This window comes from Podarcis pityusensis (genome assembly GCF_964106645.2).
Source record: "Podarcis pityusensis genome assembly, chromosome: 2".
Classification (NCBI taxonomy): domain Eukaryota; kingdom Metazoa; phylum Chordata; class Lepidosauria; order Squamata; family Lacertidae; genus Podarcis; species Podarcis pityusensis.
Window position 1 is genome coordinate 49,117,441 of NC_138029.1, and position 24,392 is coordinate 49,141,832.

Sequence of the window (24,392 nt, forward strand, 5' to 3'; positions counted from 1 at the left end):
CAAAACATCCCCTTTTAAACTTCCTATGAGCAACTTCTCGAACAAAACATCCATTTGTGCTTTTAACTTTACTGTGAACTTTTGCCCCCCTGTGCTGGAGAGCCTTTGAAGTAAAAAACCATTTTACAACCCAAGTTTTACAACCGAAACCTAAACTCAAAATGATTGAAAATCCTCTTTCCTTTGCATGTACCATTTTAAGTGTGGCATCTCTAGATATTTCAGTAAGCATCTCTGTGTGCAGTGGGCATTAGGAATCAGATCACAGTTACTGTGCTTATTCTATAAAAGGAGCTTTGCTAGGACAAATGTTCACTGAAAGTTAATAAACAGGATACATACAGTTTCTGTACCACCAGAAACACAACCAGGTAAAATGTACACTGAGAATTACTCATGTCAAACATCCCTCAGGTCAGTTTTGAAGAGGGAAGCTTTTGAACATATGAAACTTTAAATTACATTGCAGCCAAGTACTAAATTTATTAAATTTCTATACCGTCCATCCAAGGAAATCCTGAGTTTACTTGTTTATATAATTTATAGTTAATTCTTTCTGCTTAAGAAGCACTCATAATGGCATACATCTTCTCTCATTTTTTTTTTACTTTTTTGATAACTTTTTACCCAAAATCTCACATAGCTCAATGTGCTTGAGAAATAAAATGACAGAATGGAACACAACAAACTTCTAAAAATATTATTCAACTGCTGACTGCAGCCATGAACTGAAGGCTTTAAAATAAGTAAACCACTTACAATGACTTCAGAAAATAGTGCAGTGCCCTACCAGGTCAGGCAAGTCAAGTGGTAGGCTACACTCGCCAAGTCTCCTGTCTGCATCCTTCAGTAGTAACAGCTGATATACAATGGACCATTTCAGAATTAAGACTAAACCACCGTCCATGCATTCAGCAGTTGTGTAAAGCGGTTGTATGCACATACTGACGAATGCTTGTTGAATGCTTGTGTGAGTGGGGGAGGAATTCCAAATGTCATATTTAGCAGGGATTTGGCAAGGTCTCCTCTCATGTGGAGATGCTTTAGGAGTCTTCTAGTATGTTGCCCATGCATTCAGATAACAGGGAAGCGTTTCTACTGAAAACACTTTCACTGCAGGTAGCAGCGGCAGTTGGCATGACTAGCTTCTGCAGCCTCCCCCCTGCATTATTTCAACTTTCCCTGTATTGTGATTAGTTTAGTTCCACACAAGTTTTCAGGCATTTAGCCACTGCTCCTGAAGTTTTATCTATACAAGTCTTCTTCCAACCTTCTTATGTAGCGACATGCTTTTAAAAAGGCCTTTAAGGTTCTCAGAAACAAGTATTAGTTCCAATTATTTCTGCAGTAAATGTGCCAGAGTGATTTTTAAATTGCAAGACAAATGGCATTATTTGAAACTGAAATATTCACTAAAAAAAATAATAATCAAAGTATTTGCTCAGACTGGTAAGTTGAAAGTGACTTTTTATTTATTTCAGTTCTTTTTATTTGGAAGCACCCCTTAATCCTGTTTTAAGAGATGCTTCATTAAAGCTAATTTTTTACTTGTGTGGCATTAGCTACCAGATGGAGAAGCAATATTTTAACTGCAAAATAAGCTTTGAGAACACCATCTGTGAGAGATCCATGTAGTAAACAAGTCTGGCTTTTATATTATCATTCAAAATCTACTTTTGTCATAAACCTGTTTTCAACATGAAGCCCAAGATGTGGCCTATATGACTGAATGTGCCTCGGCTCCTAGATCATGGCACGTTTTGCTTTTTTATGCAAGCAAAACCAGAGAGAATGAAGAGGGGTTGAGCAATGTCAAAAAAATAAACAAAATTGTTTCTTCATTTTTTTTTGATCCATCGTATTGAGTGAGGAAAGAAATTATGGCTCTCTCCCAGTCCAAGATGCTTAAACTGCATCAGGAGCGTGCGAAAGCATGCAGATTAATTTAATCAGCTTTTAAAGTCATCAGGTGTTCCTTCCAATGATGGTTTAAGTGGGTATGGCTTATCACAGTAAGACTGTTTTCGCTGGTAGTGAATGTAATGTGTGTGCTGGCCTTTGTATAAATTCTTTGCCACATTATATGGGAACAGAACTGGGTTGACTTACTTGAAGGGAGATGTTTGCTTGAGGGTGGATTTTGGCTTGTGGAAGTTCAACGTAGGAATCCTTTCCAACAAAATTGACGGTAATTAGTTTCTCACACTTCTGGCCAGCAAAACCAGCCAGGCAACGACAGACGGGTTCCTGGTGCACGACAATGCACTGCGCTCCGTTTTGGCATTCATAGTAGTCACAAGGGCTTGTCTGGAGCAGAACCATCGGCGGAGGATTTTCACAGAAAAGCCCACTTAAAAAATAAGAAAGTAAGAATGTTATTCTAAACCCACCAGAAGTTTAAAGATATGAAGTTCAGATCTAAATGTACCGTTGTCAACTCCTGCTGCTCTAGAGTATACAGAAGTGACAAATACTGGGCCAAAACAGAAGAAACATTTCCAGCTCTTGTGTTGGTTTTTTAGGTAATCCTGTGAGTACATAATGGACTATATATATGAGTATATATGTTCACGAGAGCACTTTATAAAACCATATGAGCAGGAAACATTATATATCAATTACTGGTACTTCAATCCTACACCCTGAGTGGAAAATCACCAGTGGTACATGGCTGATGGGGGTGGGGTGGAAATCAGGCTATAAAACACTCATTTAAATTCATATTTAAATCAAAATGTGTGATTGAATTATTTGACTGCTAAATATGCAGATAGATATTCATGTGACATTTGGAAAGGAAAACACCACCAACCTTTCAAAACTATACCATTCACTTCATTAAGTTTTTTTTTAAATGAAAGAATATATCAGGCACTTGTAAAATTGCAGCAAGGTGGTTTGGAAAGCAAGGCATACCGTAGTCTCTTATAAGAGGTTTGAAAATAAATATTTGTAATCATGTTCTTTGCAATTACCAGCCTTCCGTTTCTAATGAAGTTTCAACTTGTTTTTAATTTGTTATTCCTGTGTGTGTCCATTCTGTCCACATTTTGACTAAAATAGAAACTTGAATGGAATTCAAGTCTTTTCAGTGACATCTGCTCCTCTTTCCAGGAGTGGTTTTACTAATAAGAAAAATGTATTCTCTCTTAGGTCACACTTACAGCTAGTGTCTAGTTTTATTGAGCCAGTCATGCTGCTTACAAGGTATGTAGTGATGTTCATGTTTGGTCCTAAATGAAAGTGAGGCACATCTAAGAAAACTGTTATGTGAGAAATAGTTTTCAGGTGTCAGCCACAACGTAAGACTGGGTCAGAATGTAAAGAAGTGGTTCTAGATTACTTTTGAGCAATATTTGCATTGTTTTGTCTTTCCCTGTAGTGCCTCCAAGTATTCTCATTTGTTTGAATCCCCCCCACCCAATACAATTTGCTTTCCCTTGTGGGATAGGGCCAATGACAAGACACTTCACTGAAAAATCACCAGAGGGAAGACGTGCGAAGAACTACTGTGACCTTCCAACAACAGACTACTTCATTGTCTGACTGATCAGAATGCTGATACTGCATGCCCATGAAGCCAGCTGTGCTCACCCATAGTTCTCAAATGCTGCCAGACTGGCACATTAGGCAGGCACAAAGGTGGCAAGGAGCTGTATCATTGACCCCTGGCAATGCTATGCTATGCTATGCTATGCTATGCTATGCTATGCTATGAGCATCTTCCTGAAAAAAAACTGAGAAGCAAGCGAGGTTGCCTGGACAGGAGGATCATGCCACCTCAAGTCTGGACAGGCTGCATGTGCTGCTCTTAACAGGGAAGCCACTCTGAGGACCCCTTTCTGTCATCATCATCATCACCATCATCATCATCATCAGAAGCAGCTTTTCCTGTTGGAGATCCTAGCAGATTCCTTCTGCAGGCAAAGCAGGAGCTGAAATGGTGAGCCAGGGGGTGCTCCAGGTGTTGCGGGAGGAAACCAACACCTGATAGGTGATTTCCGCACGTTCCCCTGGGCCTGCACTCCTGGTGGGGGCCAGTTTCAGCAACCCTTATGTATGCCTCTGAGCAGGCAATGTGGCTAAGTAGAGATAGAGTGCAAGATTTATTTCTTTATTTTTTCTGCTGGTTGTCCCAAAGTTATTCTTTATAACAACTTTCCAAAACCAACCAAACTATTTGCATAACATAATGAGCGTATCATTAACATGAAAGTCACACCATAGCACACAGAAAATGTAAAGCAGACTATGGTGCATGCCCTCTTTCCAAAGACGTTCTATAGGCTTTCCAATTAAGAGGTTTATTCTGTCATTGTTGCAGAAAAGCCCCTTTGATGGATTTGGAGTAAAAGCAAGAAGCTACAAGCAAATGTATGATATTAATAAAACCCACACAGTTTAAGAACTGAAAATGTGTGTGAAGATAATACCACAACTTCTCTGCACTAAGCAAAGGAGAGCAAAAAACAAAAACAAAGGAGAGCAAAAATCTATGCATGTTTCTCAGAACTAAGACCACACTATTTAATGTAGCTGACTCCCAGATAGCATGCATAGGGCTGCAGCATTGCTTAATATAAATGAATAATTAAGAATTCTTTAAAAAAAAAGACATTGAATGGAACAATACATCCTAAAATATCCAGACAAAGGTAGCAACAGAGACTGTGCACTATGTTTCGCACTGAATGTGCAGGCTTTTTCAAATAGCATTAGCTTGAAGGGCTGGAATCCCTCAATTCAATGGCTTCAATGGAGGATTTCCTCACAATACAAATAGCATCTTCAGAGGAAGGATTTTCCTCAGCACCAAAGCAGGAGAGGAAAGGGTTACATTTCCCCTCTGTGCATGATGCAACCCTGGTGATCTATCTTCCAGGTAATGTTATGCATTTCAGGGGGACAGAGGACCGCACATTAAATCCAAAAACTGCATTTAATCTCACAACTTGTCTGGCCCCGTGTCTCTTGTTTTTTTGAAAGTTGAGAAGGAAAGATGGATAGAACTGTGTCTAATGTACCTTCTCATCTAGCAATTTCTTATTGTGAAAATGACAGTTGACTCTCCTCGGCTTAAAGTGATGTGAAGGAGGAGCTGGGCTTTTAAAACTTACATGCAAAGATAATTGTTTTCTTGTTGCTTAAGTCACATTCTAGTATATATGAATCAGTAGCAAGCACAGGTTTCGCCAACCTTTCTTGACTGCAACTCTATAAACTATGAAATAGCTTATTAGTGTGAGCGCTTCTGAAATAAATAATACAGCCACTTTCTCCCAGATATTGACTCTGTGTTATTTTCCCCCTTAACTTTTGTATGAACTCTCTTTAGAATTCATGAACCCCTGGTAAGTAGAGTCTGACTTATTAAACCTTCCCTTTAGTAGTCCACCTATTTTTCTGATAGATGTCACTATAGAGGGGAAACATACATTACAACTGCTGAGCTTTGTATAATGCATGTTGTTTTATTTCTTTGTTACATAGCTATTTCAGAAGTTCTCCCGCTGTGACATTTTGCAGCAAGGAGTTTCTGCAGAAATCCTTTAAGTAAGCAGGGATCATACCAAACTGTACAACCTAAGTCTGCAACCACAGGCACTTCATTCAAGTTGGAACCTGATGTCAGGTTCACAAAAGTGCCCTGAAAAAGACTTGTGACATTGGCAACAGCTGCAACAGCATCAAAGCCCGTCTACAAGGGTGGTGAGACTGCAGTTTCACAGCATCTTCATGTTGGTATGATGCCACTAAGTCTTCAGCAAACTCCAGCCTGTTAGCCTTTTTTTTTTTTTTAACAGCACTTTGTTTGGGCTATTCTATCAAAATTTAGGCCACAGTCCTAAACACACTTACTTGGGAGTGGGCCACGTTGAAATTAGCAAAATCAAAAATATACTCATGCCAACTGACATCCCACAGTGTTTCCTGGGGGAACAGACTTAATAAATTCATAGATATATTTTGTATGTAGGTTTACAAATAACATGTATAATGAGGTCAGGATGAATATTTTGTGTAAAAAATAAGCAGAAAAGGTTGCTCAAAACCTTCCTGTATCATGATGATGATGATGATTTATTAAGTTTATATATCGCCCTTCATCCAAAGATCACAGGGTGGTTTAAAACAAAAAACCAGAGAGTACACATGATAATAACAAAAATAAATAAATAACACACCCCAACACATGAAACTAGGTCAAACTTGCCCAGGCTTGCACCCCAGGGAGGTCACTTCAGTGCTGCTAACCTATCAGTTTGACTTCACCCCTAGAGGCGCAATCCATTGTCTCTCAAGACAGGTGGATGCCAACAACATAATCATTCTGGCTGTGAGTGCCTGTATGCTCCTCATGCCATGTTATGTCCACACCAGTGGGTGCTACAAAGCTACAAATCACATAGACTGTTATTTGAAGAAGTAATTGAGTCAAAATATAATCAATAAGGGTTTATGTACGATTGCCTACTGCTACCCATGAAATGTCAAAACGATTGGATTGGACGTATACGGTATATTGGAAGTTTTATGTAGGGAAATATGGTGAAAGGGTTGGAAAGGGTTCCCCCTTTATTTATTTTTTAAATTAGGGTCACAGGGGTATACTGCTAAAACACTCCATTTAAACATTTTTTTGCTTAAAAAAGATAGATTGGAAGTGTTGAACTGAGGTTGTGTAGGTTATGTGGGTACACCAGCAAATATGCCAAGTTTATTCCAACAGTGTATCCTCACAGCTTCAACTTCACCACCACTCTACCGCTCCCTATTCTGATAAGTCGCAAGAAAGCTGCTGTTGGAAGGGCAGGACTCTGGCTTCTTCCCACTGCATTGTAGTTACACTTTCATTAAACTAGTATTTCACAAACATTTAAAAAACAAACAAACCCCACTATAGATGGGAAAGTGTTTAGTTTGTTTAAACTTGCTTAAACAAAATTAACAGGGCAATAAAATGGTGCTCACCACAAACGTTATAGCAAACGTGTGTTGAGCTGTGATACATCCTCCTGCCTGATATGCCACTGCCCATGTCAAAATTTCAAACAGTATGTGGACCGAGAACTCCCAGAAGTGCAAGCTGGGTTTAGAAAAGGCAGAGGAACCAGAGACCAAATTGCAAACATGCGCTGGATTATGGAGAAAGCTAGAGAGTTCCAGAAAGACATCTACTTCTGCTTCATTGACTATGCAAAAGCCTTTGACTGTGTCGACCACAACAATCTATGGCAAGTTCTTAAAGAAATGGGAGTGCCTGATCACCTCATCTGTCTCCTGAGAAATCTCTATGTGGGACAAGAAGCTACAGTTAGAACTGGATATGGAACAACTGATTGGTTCAAAATTGGGAAAGGAGTACAACAAGGCTGTATATTGTCTCCCTGCTTATTTAACTTATATGTAGAATTCATCATGAGAAAGGCTGGGCTGGATGAATCCCAAGCTGGAATTAAGATTGCCAGAAGAAATATCAACAACCTGAGATATGCAGATGACACAACCTTGATGTCAAAAAGTGAGGAGGAATTAAAGAACCTTTAAATGAGGGGGAAAGAGGAGAGGACAAAATATGGTCTGAAGCTCAACATCAGAAAAACTAAGATCATGGTCACAGGTCCCATCACTTCCTGGCAAATAGAAGGGGAAGAAATGGAGGCAGTGAGAGATTTTACTTTCTTGGGCTCCATGATCACTGCAGATGGTGACAGCAGCCACGAAATTAAAAGACGCCTGCTTCTTGGGAGAAAAGCAATGACAAACCTAGACAGCATCTTAAAAAGCAGAGACATCACCTTGCCAACAAAGGTCCGTATAGCTAAAGCTATGGTTTTCCCAGTAGTGATATATGGAAGTGAGAGCTGGACCATAAAGAAGGCTGACCGCCGAAGAATTGATGCTTTTGAATTATGGTGCTGGAGGAGAATCTTGAGAGTCCCATGGACTGCAAGAAGAGCAAACCTATCCATTCTGAAGGAAATCAGCCCTGAGTGCTCACTGGAAGGACAGATCCTGAAGCTGAGGCTCCAATACTTTGGCCACCTCATGAGAAGAGAAGACTCCCTGGAAAAGACCCTGATGTTGGGAAAGATGGAGGGCACAAGGAGAAGGGGACGACAGAGGACGAGATGGTTGGACAGTGTTCTCGAAGCTACCAGCATGAATTTGACCAAACTGCGGGAGGCAGTGGAAGAAAGGAGTGCCTGGCGTGCTCTGGTCCATGGGGTCACGAAGAGTCAGACACGACTAAACGACTAAACAACAACAACAACATCAAAACTGAATCTCTTAATACTGATACTTACTCATCCTTCTCAAAAAAAGGTGAAACTGTCTGTTTCAAATAGATGAGGACATCAGTGTGCGTGAATCATGAACGGTGATTTCACACAAAATGCCTAGCTGGAAGTAGCCTGGTACACACATGACAAGATCATTCAGTGTTTTAGCTAAATTGGCTGCAGTTTATTACATTCATCCTAATTTCCATTCCCATAGGCCACCATAAGCAATCCTTCTTTTTCATTGGCACTTAAGACTTTCAAATAACTACACAGCTAATGCCCAAGGCATGTACCACTGCTCTCTTTTGTAAATGAATTGAAATTGATTTTACATGCACGCACATCAGAGAACTCAACTTTGTGGTGCTCACAGTGTTTGCCATTGCTGTCTTTAAAATAATAAAAAAGGGATTCCAAATCCCCAGCAGAGCAGCCTGCCTGGAAAATACAGAAGGCAAAGTTCGTGTAAAGAATAATAAGTAGAAGTATTTTGTTACCAGAATTTTAAACTTCATTTTAAACTCCCATGCCTAAAGTGTAAAGAGTTCACTACAGAAGAGTTCAGTCTCCATTGCTCTAAATGTAAGATACAGCTACAAAGAACAATAAGCTGGTTTGTCATTATGAGAACAAGCCCTTTGGGGTGGCATTCTCTTCCACTGCTCCTCTTTCCTCCTCCGGTATGGCCATGAGGAGATGGAAAGATTTCACTTCTGATTTCAGTTAACCACAGTTTAGCATTACATCTGTGGCCTAAACTGTGATTAATCTTATGATTTGTTGAAACAAGATAATTTCATAAAATGAAAGCGGAAGTGAAAGCTTCCAAATGCCTTCTGACAGCCATGCCAAAGGAGCATTGAAGAGGAAGTATACATACAGTGTTGTATTTATAGCGTCTGCAGAAGAGATTTGCTGCCGTCCCTTTCAACAATAAACGATAAACGAGTGCTACCCTCCCATCTCACTTTCTCTCAGGAGAAACTGTTGTGAAGTTGTGTCACCTCCCCTTTCACAACAGGGGCACTGTCCTTGGCTGGTGTGATGAATTTGCTTCTCCCTTCCCACTGCTGGCCCATGAGTCCACCATGGTGGCCATTGGCTCCAGGGCCTGGGCTGAGCTTTTGTGGGAGGCGACTCCGCCTCCAATTTGCTGCCCTAGGCAGTTGCCTGGTTTACCCTCTCGTAAATACATCTTTGCAATGCTCATTTCATTGTCTTTTATGTTTGGCAAGGTGAGGAACACCACAGGTGAACTAGGAGTGACAGAAAGGGATAAAAATGGAAAATGGACAACTGCAAATCTTCTTATATAAGGCAAAAGCATGAGCACCTAGGACAGCATAAAATACTCAAGCTATTAAAAGTATGGTTTTATTATAATGTATCTATGTTCTATATAAATTCCATATGAATCCTTATTGTAAAAACGTCAAATGGTGACGTTCTTTTACTGCTTTTGTTCCTGATGTTTTTAGAGAGTGCCACACTTCTTTTCTATTTGACTAACTTATTTATATTTTTGGACAATTCTGGTTTTGATTGCAAGTGGCTTTGAATCTTTACCAGAAAGGCAGAATATAAATTCTGAAAATAAACATACAAAACATTGACCGTGCTGAAGTCTCTAGACTTTCACAGGCACTGTGCTCCCACTACATTGGTTCCTAAAAACTATGTCCCCCCAAACCATCTTTTTTTTGGTGGCATGTTACTTTTAAGCATGGTACGTTTTGAGCAACATACTTTAAAATAATGTGCCACCAACAAATAGACATTTTAGGAGCAGAGGTGATTTAGGAACTTAGACAAATCTATCCATTAGCCTTTTTCTGTACAACCAGCATAAAGTCAAAGATTTAAGGAGCGAATAGAACAGGAAGGGTGAACAAAGAACTTCATTTCCTTATCTTATCTTTTGTAAGCACTGAGCTTTTGAAAGCATGGCCTTACATCACTTTAAGAATCAATACCTGCTCTTCAGAATGCTAAAAGCAGAGTAATGCAACAGAAGTACATGGTAAGAACAAAAGGAAAGAAGCAATGAAATCGGGAAAACAGTAAATTGCTGTAGGTTCAATGACCAGAAAAAAGGTTCACAAATGCTCCTGCGTTTCTATTTTATCATAGCTCTTTTTTTCCAGGTGTGACTGCTCTCTTGCTGTGAATGTGTTCTCAAATACAGAAAATATTTGACTGGAAGGAAGCAATATCTAACCCTCCAGGCAATGATTACTGAACTCATTTGGTGAAGTGTCCTTATCTTTGACATACAGTGAAATTTTCAGAAGAGTGGCCTATTGACAGCTGACAGAACTAAACTTGGAAATTGTCAAGACAGAGCTACAGAAATCCTGTACACCAAATGCAAAGCACTTTTATGACAATCAGAATCTGAACACTTAGTGTGATGATGGTAGGAATTCTATGTAACATAAAGTGTAACTTAAACATTCCCAATCAGCCTCTGGGCGTGTTGTTGCCTTACATTTCTTGTGAATGTAGTTAATGGTGGAGCAACAGAATGTGCTTCCTTCACAACTTTCTGCTTAATACACAGTGGTCTCTGATGGGGATAGAAATGTTGGGGACAAGTCTTCTGCACATGACTCTTTGTACATTCAAAACGAATGGCTAAACTGGGCTGTACACTGCACGATTAGCAGGCCCGTAACCTGCTACTCCTTTGAACAGTTTTTAAAATTAACACTGAGGGGGATTTTACAAAAAAACAAAGCACCAAACAAATGTTTAAATCAGACAGGCATGCAAGATGCTGGGATAGGAGGGTAGAGAACCTGCCTGAAGTAAAGATGCCGGGTGAATTATTGATAAAGCTGCATTTCCATGGGGTGTATTCAGCCAAGTCACTTAGAGCAGATCCTTTGAAATTAATGTCATGACTAACTTAGGTCCATTAATTTCAATGGGTCTACTCTGAGTAAAACTTGGTTAGCGACAAGTCTATGAATTTTATTACTCTAAGTTGCTTTGATACTCTTTTGAAGAAAAGTACAACAGAGTGAAGAGGAAATCAAAGATAAGTTCATGGTTTAATAAACTAACCAGGGTATTTATATATAAAAAAAAGTGTCTGCCCTACGAGGCCTCAGATAATGGGAATAAATTATTATTATGCTGATATGCAATGGAAGGTCGTTCCAAATGGAAGTGCTGACACACTAAAGACCCCATTCCAACATCATGCAGAACAAATCTCCTGATAGGATGGTATCTGCAGGAAGCTCTATCCCGCAGAACACAGTGATCAGCTGGGTATGTAGGGGGCAATGACTGGAAGTAACAGCGTGCATGCCGAAAATGGCTTTGTCATACAAGTGGACTACTAGATGTTGTGCAAATAGCTTCTGAACCATTAAAAATAGTTCCATGAGCCTGTACATTCCAATGTCTGAGTATTATCTGGAGGGAGCCCATGCCACTTTGCTTACCTGAATCCTTGAGGACAAATGCAGGTGTACCCATTGACAGTATCTACACACAATGCACCATGGCGGCATTTGTGTCCCGCACAGTCATCTTCATCAATTTCACAATGTTTTCCACTGTAGCCAGGCAAGCATTCACATCTGTAACAAGATCAATCAGTGAATCCATAAGCATAAATCAGTGTATATCAACAAAAGTGTTTGTGATGTGAAGGTGAAAGTACCATAGAAACCAAAGCATAAAGGCCACAGCATACCTCAATATATCTGATGATAAATAAAGAGCGTTAGTATAGTATTTGTTTTTGCAGCCCATAATAGGAGGCTGGGTGAGTACAAATATTGACTTGAATCCTGAGAAGTGCCAATGGAAGGGGGATATCAGGAAGATGACTGTCACAACCACACCTGGCAGCCCTTAATCTCCCCAAAGCTGCGCCTGAAGGTCAGGGAACCTTCTGGAACTGGGTGGACTGTGTCACTGCAGCTTGACTGGGAATTTCATCACAGCCCACTATATCCAAGAGGGTCCTCTATATCTCAGGGGAGGCTTTTCAGGGGCTGCAGAGGAGAAGGAGGCAGAAAGGTAAGCATCCTTTCTGCTGGTGCTATTCATATTAAAGTGACAGGAGTCCTATATTGCATTGCGTATAGATAATTTAAAGTGTGATGGGGAATCTCTGGCCTGCAGGCAAAACATTGCCGGCTGGATGTTCAGACTTGAGCAGAATGGCTGATTTCACCAAACCACACCCACTTGCTTGACACCTGACATCATATGTGATGTTAGGTATGGGGCAGGTAGAGATGTGCATTGGCAATGGAAAACAAGTCTTTGGCTCTACCACCTATCAGCGGATGGAAGGTAAATCTGAAACCTGTCAGATCAGGTGTGCAAGCATGTTTTCCATGGGGAACTTGCAGACACACCCAATGCCTACAGAAAGCAAGATTTGGCTCTACTGTCCATCAGCTGACTTCAAAGTACCCAATCACAAGGCATCACTATGACATCAGGTGACTGACAGGTGGGCACTCCCACCTGCCCATCAAATTTTGTTCTATAAGGTAGATCCTAATAAGGATCTGGTCTGTGGAGCCAAAAGGATCCCCCAATTTCTATTTTAAAGTGACAGTAACAATATAGTGTAAACATTCTTTGTTAAAGCCATTGTAACTAACTGAAGTTAAACCGTATTCTTTAATAAGTAACCATACATACTAACATCACTGTTTATAGTATTAACCATTTAAAGTATTTGATCATTTAAAACAGGTCTCTCAAATTGTAAAAACATTTAGAAAAACTTCATATTCCCTCAAGGTAGTGTATAGTGAAGCACTGTATCTTATGGAAGTGACAATCACTTAATAAGTCTCCATTTGAACTGTAATTATAATGAAAAGAAGCAATAAATATTTGTTTCTCAGATCTTAATACGAAGATAAAAGAACAAGTTGATGCCATTCCACCACCTTTAGATGGCAACTCATTTCTAGAAAGCGGATTGGAGGATCCAAAGTAACAGCAAACATAAGCTATTATATATTTATTACTGTTGTTAAGTTGCTTGTATTAAAGTTGTGTCAGCATTTCCATTATATACCCTATTTTCCGAGGTTTATTACTCAACCATAAAAAATGTGCTCTAGGCTGAAACTTGGCATTCAAGTTCTCAGGCCAGGGGGAGCAAATCTCTCTGGAAATCTAGGCAGTCTCTCAAAATCTTAGACACTATGCTTTGGACTGGCTTGAATGTATTTCAGCCTATAAACCACATTTCAAACCTCCCAGCTGGATGTTGCTGTACAGCTGGAAAATAATAAGCATATCATTCAAACCAGAACAAAAGAGAAACATCCATTACTTCCCCAGTTTAGCATATGTTACATATTTTGGAGATTGTACTTTCGTATACCTCTGAACTCTGGATGTCAACAGCTTATTTAATTCTAATGCTAGCCTCTTTACTTCTAGATTTCCTCCTGCACTGCAAAAAAGACTGGTGCAGAAAGCTGGAAAGAGAGGTGTATTAAGATTAAGAGGATAACTTCATGTCACCTTACTATGTGGTTGTATTTAGTGGCCACAGGAAGTATGGGCATAAAAGAGACAGAGACTAGACAGTCTATAGATATGGAAACTGATTCATCTTATGTTTCATGGGTGTTTAAATAGTACCCAGGGGAAACAGATTTCTAGTCTTTCAATGTATCTGGATTACTAATTTCTAAATTTGTAGTTTGCATCTGTATGTTATATATTGATACATGAAGCTAGTTTTATACACTTCCATTCCTGTAGCCCAAAGCAAGTTAAGACCCTACATATTTCAGAGTCAGGCTTGTTTTATATGCAGACCCCGTAAGCATTTGAAGCTGTATGAATTGTGCTCACTTTCACAGGATAAGTTGTAATCAGGGAAGGGTGGTCCTGTTCCCTATTTGCAGGACCATTGGGTCAAAGTCTGGTTTAAAGATAAAGAACCACTTGAAGGAAGAGCAAGGGCTTGAAGTTGCCTCTCAACAGAACCTGGACAGCAGCAGGCTGACAGATAACACAGGCCACAGTTTCCACTACTATGGTGAGATGTAATATATTTCTGATTATCATAATTATTTCTAAATTTGCATCTATACATACAAATAATAAAAATCACTATGTGCTAATTTTATGCAAATTGATGGCCTAGTCTGTTCTTCTTTTTGAATATGCCTTTTCTATGTTTAAGTAACCACTTAAACCAGAGACATGGTCTTTAAAGTGGCCAGCAACAAAAGTATTTGGTCTTCTCCCTTTCGAATGTGCAAGGAAACGCACTACTCCAGTTACAAGTTATTAATTACTATTACAAAATATTAACTATTATTACAGAGCATAAGCACTTGCTTGATTTGATCAACAGGGAAGCACAAGGCTGGCTCAGATATTAGCTCTTCTACTCCCCTCATTGCAAGGCAAGTTGTTACTGGAAGATCTCTCATTTAGTTAATCACAGCTTATTTGTGGGTGGTGCTGTGGGTTAAACCACAGAGCCTAGGACTTGCCAATCAGAAGGTCAGTGGTTCGAATCCCCGCAACGGGATGACCTCCCGTTGCTCAGTCCCAGCTCCTGCCAACCTAGCAGTTCGAAAGCACGTCAAAGTGCAAGTAGATACGGTAAATAGGTACCGCTCCGGCGGGAAGGTAAACGGCGTTTCCGTGCGCTGCTCTGGTTCGCCAGAAGCGGCTTAGTCATGTTGGCCACATGACCCGGAAGCTGTATGCCGGCTCCCTCGGCCAATAAAGCGAGATGAGCGCCGCAACCCCAGAGTCGGTCACAACTGGACCTAAAGGTCAGGGGTCCCTTTACCCTTTACCCAGTGAGACCAGTGGCAGACTTGGAGCTCTCAAATTTCAGTGGCACCCTGTGTGATGCCAACATTCAGTGCCCTTGCCTCTTACACTCTGTTTTACAGCATTGTTGTGGCACCCACTGCAGCACGGCGTCGGGTGTGGCCAAACCTTCGCACTATCCTAAAACCGCCTCTGGTGAGAGGGGCATGGGAGAGGCATAGAGGAATAGAAAAAGGAACATGACACTCAAAGACTAAATCAATTACTCCCTTAGGTAGAATGCCAGCAGCCAGGTAACATTAGAACAGGTCCAAAAGCTCTGATTTAATTCCAAAAATTCTAAATTGGCACAGTTGGATCTATTTTACAACCAAGTAGCTGCAGAAGAACAGCAACTGGGAACGGCTTTTAATATAACCGAAGGATAAATGAAATGTTTTAGCTTTCAAATCCTGGACCTTGAGAGCTGGCATCTTCCTTATTCCCTACATTTCTGAGGCATCTGACTAGAGGAGAAAATTACAGGAATTTTAGGTCAACCAAACCATATCTTCTACCGCCTCTATTGCTGTTTTATTTCCTGTAATTTCAATTTTTTTTAATTTTAATGTTATTGCAAGTCACCTTGGAATTTTTAAACTGGAAATGTGGCTTATAATTTTAAATAATGAAAGAATAAATAAAAATGAAACAAATACCTAGGCAACATGTGTTAAAAAATCAGGTAACCTATAGGTTTTCAACAGCATGCAATTCTCCCTCTGCATTTTCTGAACTCAGCAGCCTTTGTGAAGGTGCTACCTGGAACTATTTGGTGGAACACTAAAACCTTCTGCTAAATCCTCCCTAAGGACCTGCCTTTTCAGCATGTCTGAGAGCACTTATCATTATTCACCATTTTCCTATGAATAGTGTATCTCTTTTCTCTTTCTTTTGGCTTACCTCACAATCTAATGATTTCATGCTCTTTTGACAAGTTTGTACACCACCAGTTCTCCATTATAATCTCTATCCATAGCCTATATACCTGATCCTGCACTCATTCACATCACATAAACATCTACAAAACATTAGAAATCCGGAACAATTGTCTGAAGGCACTATTTCAGAATTCTATTGCCGTTCAGAACAATAATTCTGTAATTAATCATCTCTGGAACAGTAAAAAAGCAAGTTGGAGATCCGGGACTATTCTTTCTCAAAAATGTAGCAAATATATAGCAAAACAGCTCAGCAATGCTTCAGGCACACTGGCATGCAAACGGTATCCATCATAAGATGCTATGGGAGGAAATAGCAGCATTTAATCCTGTTACTTTATCGATCCCTCTTGTCCTAATATAAAGTGATGTAATAATGAACGATGTGCAGGTCCCTATTCAAAGCTGCTATGGATCACTTTTATGATGTGTATTGGCTATCACAGTAATGATAGAACCACCACTTTTCTTGGAAGAGCTGTATTAAATCAGTGCTTTATTCTGTCAGGTAGTAATTCCAAGCTCCAGAATAATAAAGATTATTTATAACAATACTCTAATACGTACATTCTGGGCAATTGGAACAACAGGTTTATTTCTGTGAGAGATGCATTCAGTTAGTTAACTGTATATACTGCTCTGGACATTTTTGCGGAGAATGACATAGAAATTCTTAAAATAAAAATAAGCAAATTGCAATTAATTATGTAGAGGGGGCAATTTTATATATATATATATATATATATATATATATATATATATATATATGCCCCCTTTCAATAATTACAGCCATGGAGGCCAAAATACTAAAGGTGATCCAAAATATGTTAGTGCAGCAAAATACTTCAAATTATTATTGCTTTCACTTCCCCAGGTGCTGATTTCCCCCACCTTGTGTTACTGCATTTGTTTTGTTACTGCTGAGTAAGTACCGTATTTTTCGCTCTATAAGACACACCGGACCACAAGACGCGCCTAGTTTTTGGAGGAGGAAAACAAACAAAAATTTTTTTCTGACTCTTAGAAGCCAGAACAGCAAGAAGGATCGCTGCGCAGTGAAAGCAGCAATCCCTCTTGCTGTTCTGGCTTCTGGGATAGCTGCGCAGCCTGCATTCCCTCCATAAGACGCACACACATTTCACCTTACTTTTTAGGAGGGAAAAAGTGAGTCTTATAGAGCAAAAAATACGGTATTCCCCTCCCCCAAGTAACTACTAATTGCAGTAGAAACAAATTACCAGATTTCCTTTATCTCCATAAATGGTGACATCATGCTTTGCAGGGATAATTGAAATGGTAACATTTAACTTACCATTCTTTCTTCGCTTTGAAGAGGATTATAGTTCAAGATTCTCTGTTAAGTGCTACTGTGGAATTCCAAAGCTAGTTTTTGTGGACCTCGCTTTAGAGTCTTGTGCCTTTATTTTTGGAAATTTATTTCCATCTCTCCAACTATATTTCAATCTAGATTACCTTCGGTTTGCCTTTGATTCTATGCCTGCTATGCTCCTGTCAATGCATCTTGTTCCAAAACTAAGAATACTGAATTTGCTATTTCTCCAGCCACCATGGTTCTCCAACAGCAGTGGTAGGTTATGCATGCTGCCCTCTAGTGCTCAAAGACAGGAAACACAGATCTTTGTCTGTTACGTGCTCTCCTCCTCCTCCTCTGGATCAATTTCCTGTCTTGACTCAGAGCAGGAATGTGTGTGCACTCCCAGTTCTTCTACTCCTCCTCAGGCTTGTATAGCTTGTTATAAAATGGACTGGTCAAAAGGAGGAGGGAAACAAGGAATGGACAAACATATGTGTTATCTGACTCCTGAAACAAGATGGCAGCATTACCCACCACACCATGTGTTTAACACCTCTGAGAAACACCTTTCAGGTGAGAACAGTTCCATTTCCTGATGCTGTTCCTCAGATGCATTCTGTCCGGAGAAAACAAAAAAGAGTGCTCTGACACAGAGCTTGAAAGTGCTGACTGGGCGTGGAAAATGTGGACAAAAGTTAAGTGTGACTAAGTCCAGAGACGGAGAGATTCGGTGGCTACAATGATATAAAAGGCAACGTTGGCAGCACCAAGAGTGGTGAGATGAGAATGACTCTAAAGGGGATTCCGTGTCAAATGAAAGTGCCAGACTGGAAAGAGCAGGATCAAAGAGCAGACTCCTCTTTTCACTTCATCCTCACATGTGGAATTCCATAGGCATTTCTCGAAAACAACACTCAAGGGAATTTTGTTAATTAGGATACATGCACCCCCATGTAGTTTACAATGGCCCATTCTGAAACTATCAATATGTGTTTGCTTACCTGTATTCTTTGTCAAAAGAGATACATTTGGAGTCATGTTTGCAAGGATTTAGCTCTGGGACACAGTGGTTGATCACCTCATCACATAGCTCCCCTGGGGTAGAAACAAATTAAGAGGGCTTTAAAAATAACTCTGATGTGAGACATTGGTTGATTTTCTTGAACTATTGTGGAAAAAAGGTTTAGGGACACATGGCCATTGAAGAATAACAGATTAATGCAAAGGTCTGATGGTGTGTGGACTAAAGAAAAGTGAATCCACAAACTGTTGAACAAGCTGAATCTTGTGGCACAGATTAAGGGCTTATCCACACTTACTGTTCCTCTGTGCTTTCAAGGCGCAGTTCGCTCTCTAAAACTCTGTGTCAGAGTGAGCTTTTCTTCTTCTTCAATGCTTTCCTTGTGAAAACCCAATCTTTACCGCTGAATTGGAGCAAACAGCAATTTGGGGTTTCGGTGGATTGAGTTTTGCTCCAATGCAGCAGTAAAGAGTGGGTTTTTGTGGGGGAAATGCTGGGGCAAAACAATAAGCTGTCAAACATGAACCTGGAAAGTCCGGACATGCATGGAAGTCAGAGCAAAGGTAAGCATGGATGAGCCTTTATTGTGGCCTAAGCCTTTGTGGACAAGATGAAGAGGCATCTGATGAAGTGTTATCAGGCCACAATAAACCTGTTTGCCCAAGGTGCCACAAAAGTAAGTTGTTTTCGTTGCAACACACTGCCACAGCTGCCCTCTGGATTTGGAGCAGCTCACTACCTTACACCAATAATTATATCCATTTCAGTGAACAGGTTTTACAACAGGATAGAGAGTAATATCACATACACTGTTCCTTGCTTTGGCACAACATTAAGCTTTAACTGGTACTTGACCACATGACAAGGTCCCTGGATCCAGCAGCAAAGAGAACTAGTGACTCATTTATTAACATGTGGAGTAACATTATTGCTGCAAAAATGTTTTGAACAAAGCACTAACTTTCATTGAGAGCCAATGTTTTATTTTTCCTGCAAGAATATTGTAAGTTTATTCAAAATGGTAAAAATAGTCTATTTTGTAATGCTAAACAGATTGAAGACTTCATATGATTAATAAACATCTACTAAAAGAGCACAGAACCTCCTGAACCCAAAGAATATGCTGTCTTCTAAGTAATATGGCCCTCAAGGGCAAGGAATAGTTCAGCTGGTTTTAGTTATTACCTGTTCAGTCTAAGGTCTAGTTTTGTATTTTTAACGACTAATAATGAACAGATCCACAATGTTCAAATCCAGCCCTATTTGGTTACACTTCTGTAACTTAGACTTGAGATATTGCCCATGGAGGATGCAAAACCCTTTTTGTATATGTAATATCTGGTTTATTAAACCCTTATAACATATTTGTTCTAGAAGTCTACTGAGCAGTTTGAGCCACAATGTAAAACTGCACAGATAAGTCCTATATATGTAGATAGCCCAACATGCATTTCAAACACATAACTGTCTCTAAATAGCCACAACAAAAAATTCCACTGGCAAAAATGAAGCTGTAAATATGCAAACAGATCAGAGTCAATTCCATATTTTGCTATATATTCAGCTTATATAGCAAAATATATAATGGAAAAACCAAACAATAACATCCTACAATATTACTAGTGCTTATGGCTAAAGCACTGTACACTCACAAACCTGCGCTAAGTGTCTGTTGTAAATGATGCCAAAAGGAATTGAACAAAGTCAGAACCACATGGGGTTCCCCTAACTATAAATAATTTATGACACTCACCTTGCTTGAAGGGAGGGGAGCAGTGTTAACTCAAGTCAGATTTAGGGGAATGAGCAAACGAGTATTCAAAAAGTATATGGTTGTGTATAGTTACAGCACAACTCAGCCACTTTCATAACTTGCTGCTGGTTCCCAGCAGACACTCCAAAGTGCTAGGCCTATTGTGTATCAACCTGGGATTTTCTTACAAAAGAGGGGAAATCAGTTTGAGGTAGTACTGGAACAGTTATAAATCCAGCTGACACCTGTTCAGTTCTGCAGAGAATGCCAAACCAGAGAGTTTTCTTTTCTAAATCAGGATAGTGCATATTATCTTGTGTACAGCACCTAGTTATGTTGGATGCTTCGGTAATAATAATTATTTATATTGTCTGAGCACATGGGGGAAAACCCACAAAGCATGAATTTATGCTGGCATTGCAGATTTGTTATAATGGAACTGCATTCAAATACTAAAACAAATGTTTGGAGACTGGGGAATCCAGGCAATTTTCAGAGCATCACAGCTACAAAGTGGTAGAACCATCTTACCAGGAATTGGCACCTGTCAATAATGGCCCAGGCCTTCTAATAGTTTTAAGGATCTCACAACTGATTATGGAAATGAGAACTTTGCTAAAGCTGAATTTGAATTTTTCTAGTACCAATGAGTTGTAGTAAATATCTTATACAGTATTTTGTCTGTTGGCCAAACATATGAAGCTTAATTTTATTCAACAAGTCATCCTTCACTTACAGACAGAACTATTGCCTGAACTACTGGGTCATGACCAATCTCTCCTACATTTGAAATCTTCATTTAAAGAATAAAGAGGCAGGTTCAGATAAATAATTAAATTATATGCCATCATTTTTCTCCACTGATATCATTTATTCCCTGAGACCACACCAGGCTGGAAATCACTATAATAAATTCAAGTGTAATGAAGAACACAATTTTATACTCATTGATTCAATGAAGCTTCCTTCCAAGTAGGTAGAAGATTGTTGTCTCAATGTCATATTTAGTAGCCAACTAATACACTTTTAGAAAAATGACTTTTAGCAAAATTGAAGCAGTGCTACTTACTCCTCAAATTTGTCAAGCCCAAAAGTAATTTCTGAAAGAAAATCTTAAGAATTTTGTATTTTCCCAGACCATATGTCATCCCTATGCCTCTACAAGAAAGCTTCTTCCTGATATATAAAAGATATGAGCTACCATCTAGTTCCTTGCTCTGCCGAACTACAAGACCTAAATCTGCCATTTTAATTATGCAATAAGCAAGAAATCTAACCTTACTTCTATCATTTCCACAGTAACTGAGCTGCTCACCACATCGTCTCCAATGTGCTTATCCACATGGAACTGTGGGGTAATTTTGGCACATGATTATTAAACCTACAGATTCACAGCATGAAGCTTAATTCTTGTTCCTGAATCACTTCTCAATGACATCACATTTCCAAATCTCAATTTTTGCATGTAAACTAAAACATATAAGCTAGGATTTTTTAATCTATTATTATACCTCTATTTTATTATATTTTATTTGTAAAGCTTTGAAAATTACAAAATACTGTGTAATACATTTTAAAAAACAGAATTCTCTGCCTTTGGGCTCATTCTTTGCCTCTAGGTATAGATGCCATGTGTCATAAAAGTTTTTTTAATTGCATTGCTTGAAATAAAATGTATCTTTTTCAGTACCATACCAAACTGAACAAGAAACCTAAAATGTAATTTATTTGACATACCGAATTATATTTTGGCTTGTACTAGCATCCTCTAATGTACTAATATTTTCATATTTTGCATTTTTTAATGCAACAACAACCACCCACCACCCTTCACCCTAATGTTCCAGAGCAGGTTGCAACATTAAAACAGTTTAAAGTAGCTTAAATTTAAAATAATATATGTAACAAACTTTATCATGCACTGGATTAATGTGTGAATGACATTCCTAGTTGCACACTAGGATCCTTTAGCGCTGTTTTGTCTTATTTTTTTATTCATACAATTTAACTCATAAAATATAATAAATGAGCAATTGGTTACTAAGGGGAAATCAAAGCAACAAGAACAGGAACTGCCTAATCGAGAGACAACTCACAACTGCCAAAGTCATAAGGAATGAACAGGAAGAAACTACTTATCTACTTAAATTTAAAAAGCAGGAAGGAGGAAGTTTCTAATGAAAGAAACAGCATCCCTGAAAAGCCTCAACAGCAATTTGCAAATCCATACTGTTATATATGTTTCTGGCTGGCATTTGAGAATTTGGGGTTGTTCCACAGCTACACAGTTTAGTAAGTTTCACAGTGTTCCTTAGGGGCAAAGCACTTTAGTTTCAGTTTCATTTCTGTTATTTGCACAGTAATTGGTAGTTAGGCTCAGGCAGACACCAGTAGAAGCCTAGTTCTCAACTCTGTGCTACTGCCTGGTTCTGGCACTATTAAATATACTGGATTGGCTCATCCTGCAATTACATTTGCAAGACAAAACACTACAACAAATCAGGTATGTGTTGTTCTGATGAGAACAACACAAAAAAATAGTAGAATACAATGGACTGGTGATGTCAGTTACATTTCCAATAAAAACAGAACAAATTATGATATTCTAAATGAAATGGCTAGTGTGCTGGAAGCAACCCATGTTGTAAATTCTGCAAATTTCTTCAAAACAATGCACTGATAACGTAAATAAGAGATATGTAGACTGAAACAGAGCATCTCACATGCTAGCAGGATTTTCGTTGCTCGATATAGCAGATGAAATGTTCTAAGTTCATGTGGAACTTTTCCTTGTCTATTTTTTTTTATGGGAGACTCTCCACCTGTATGTCAGACTCTGGTTGCCACCAAATCACTGTAAGCTGGGATGGTGGTGCAAGGTGGATGTTGGAACTGAAAGCGCAAAGGTCAAAAAAGCAGGATGCTGAGGTCTGTTTTGAATCCAGTGCTATGGCTATGGGAGAAGTCAGAAACTCTTGGAATGTAAAGCTGGAGAACCTTTCCCAGTAGACTCCAGCTGCATATATGTGTAAATAAGCCATATATCATGAAGACACCAGAAGCTCTGTTGTGCCTCATTGTTCGGAAACATAGACTCTGGGTTAAAGCAAGCCTGCAACCCCTGGAATCTCATGCTGTTCAGAGATTGGGGTGAAATGTAACAATATGTTAATACTGACTCATCCTGACCTCCTATGACTCCAGAACTAAGGCAGCTAAACAACAAGCTAACATAGAAACAATCTCCATGGAGCTGGCTTCATTTAATTATTTTGCCAATTCACCACAATGGAATTACCACATCAGAATACATGCCATTTGTTTCATGCCACATTCAACGTTTTAAACCCATAATCTGAATCATATTGTTAACTTGTTCAGTGGAAGGGGAAACTACTGGGTGTACCAACAACTTTAAAAAAATAAATCCAAATTTTCTTCCAATTGTAATAGCTGATTGGTTAAGGTAAAGCCAAATACCATGTGTTCTGTATTTCCATTGCCTGAATATAGGACACTCCTTACATTTGTTTTTAATATTAATTATAATAAGAAATAGGACATGGAAAATATTTTCAGCTTTATTCAGAAACATCTTGTGCAGAGCCCAAAGCTAGGGGAAAAAAACTCCCCTCCCCAAAAAGGCAGGAATAAAATGTGCATTATACAATTGGCTAACATTTGCAACCACCTAAAGAAAAAAATAGCATAAAGTTGCAAAACAGTAGGCACCACGTTCATATATTTACTAGGACTTCTGGAAACAATCTTTGGCAAGGTTTTTTTCCTTTAGCAATGTATATGCAGTGGGCAATGTTGACATATAAAAGCATTAAAGCAGCTCTGCTACATCAGACCCACAGTTCATGTAGTCCTGCAGCCCAAGGCAAGCAAAATGCTTCAGGGAAACCCACTACTGGGTTATGAAGCCAAAAATCATTATTTAGGGTACCTTACTACTATATTATGATTTGGATTTGATATAGAAGAAGAGTTTGGATTTGATATCCCGCTTTATCACTACCCGAAGGAGTCTCAAAGCAGCTAACATTCTCCTTTCCCTTCCTCCCCCACAACAAACACTCTGTGAGGTGAGTGAGGCTGAGAGACATCAGAGAAGTGTGACTGGCCCAAGGTCACCCAGAAGCTGCATGTGGAGGTTACACTGCAAAGTAAAGTGTGTGCCACTTCTAGGCACAAAATCTTTCCAAGGTATTTCTGTAATCAAACAAGGTCACAAAAAGTAACA

General features: G+C 39.2%; 1 protein-coding gene across 2 annotated transcripts in view; it reads right to left on the reverse strand.

The window, feature by feature from the left end:
* The window catches only part of SLIT3 (slit guidance ligand 3), a 415,965-nt gene that overhangs the window by 22,536 nt on the left and 369,037 nt on the right, over positions 1-24,392 (reverse strand). For both annotated transcript variants that reach the window (XM_080995211.1, XM_080995210.1), the window contains exons 29-31: positions 18,371-18,464; positions 11,741-11,878; positions 2,110-2,350 (exon numbers count right to left, since the gene is read on the reverse strand). In XM_080995211.1, the coding sequence (XP_080851337.1) occupies positions 2,110-2,350; positions 11,741-11,878; positions 18,371-18,464 (473 nt within the window). The remainder of the gene's footprint in view (positions 1-2,109; positions 2,351-11,740; positions 11,879-18,370; positions 18,465-24,392) is intronic.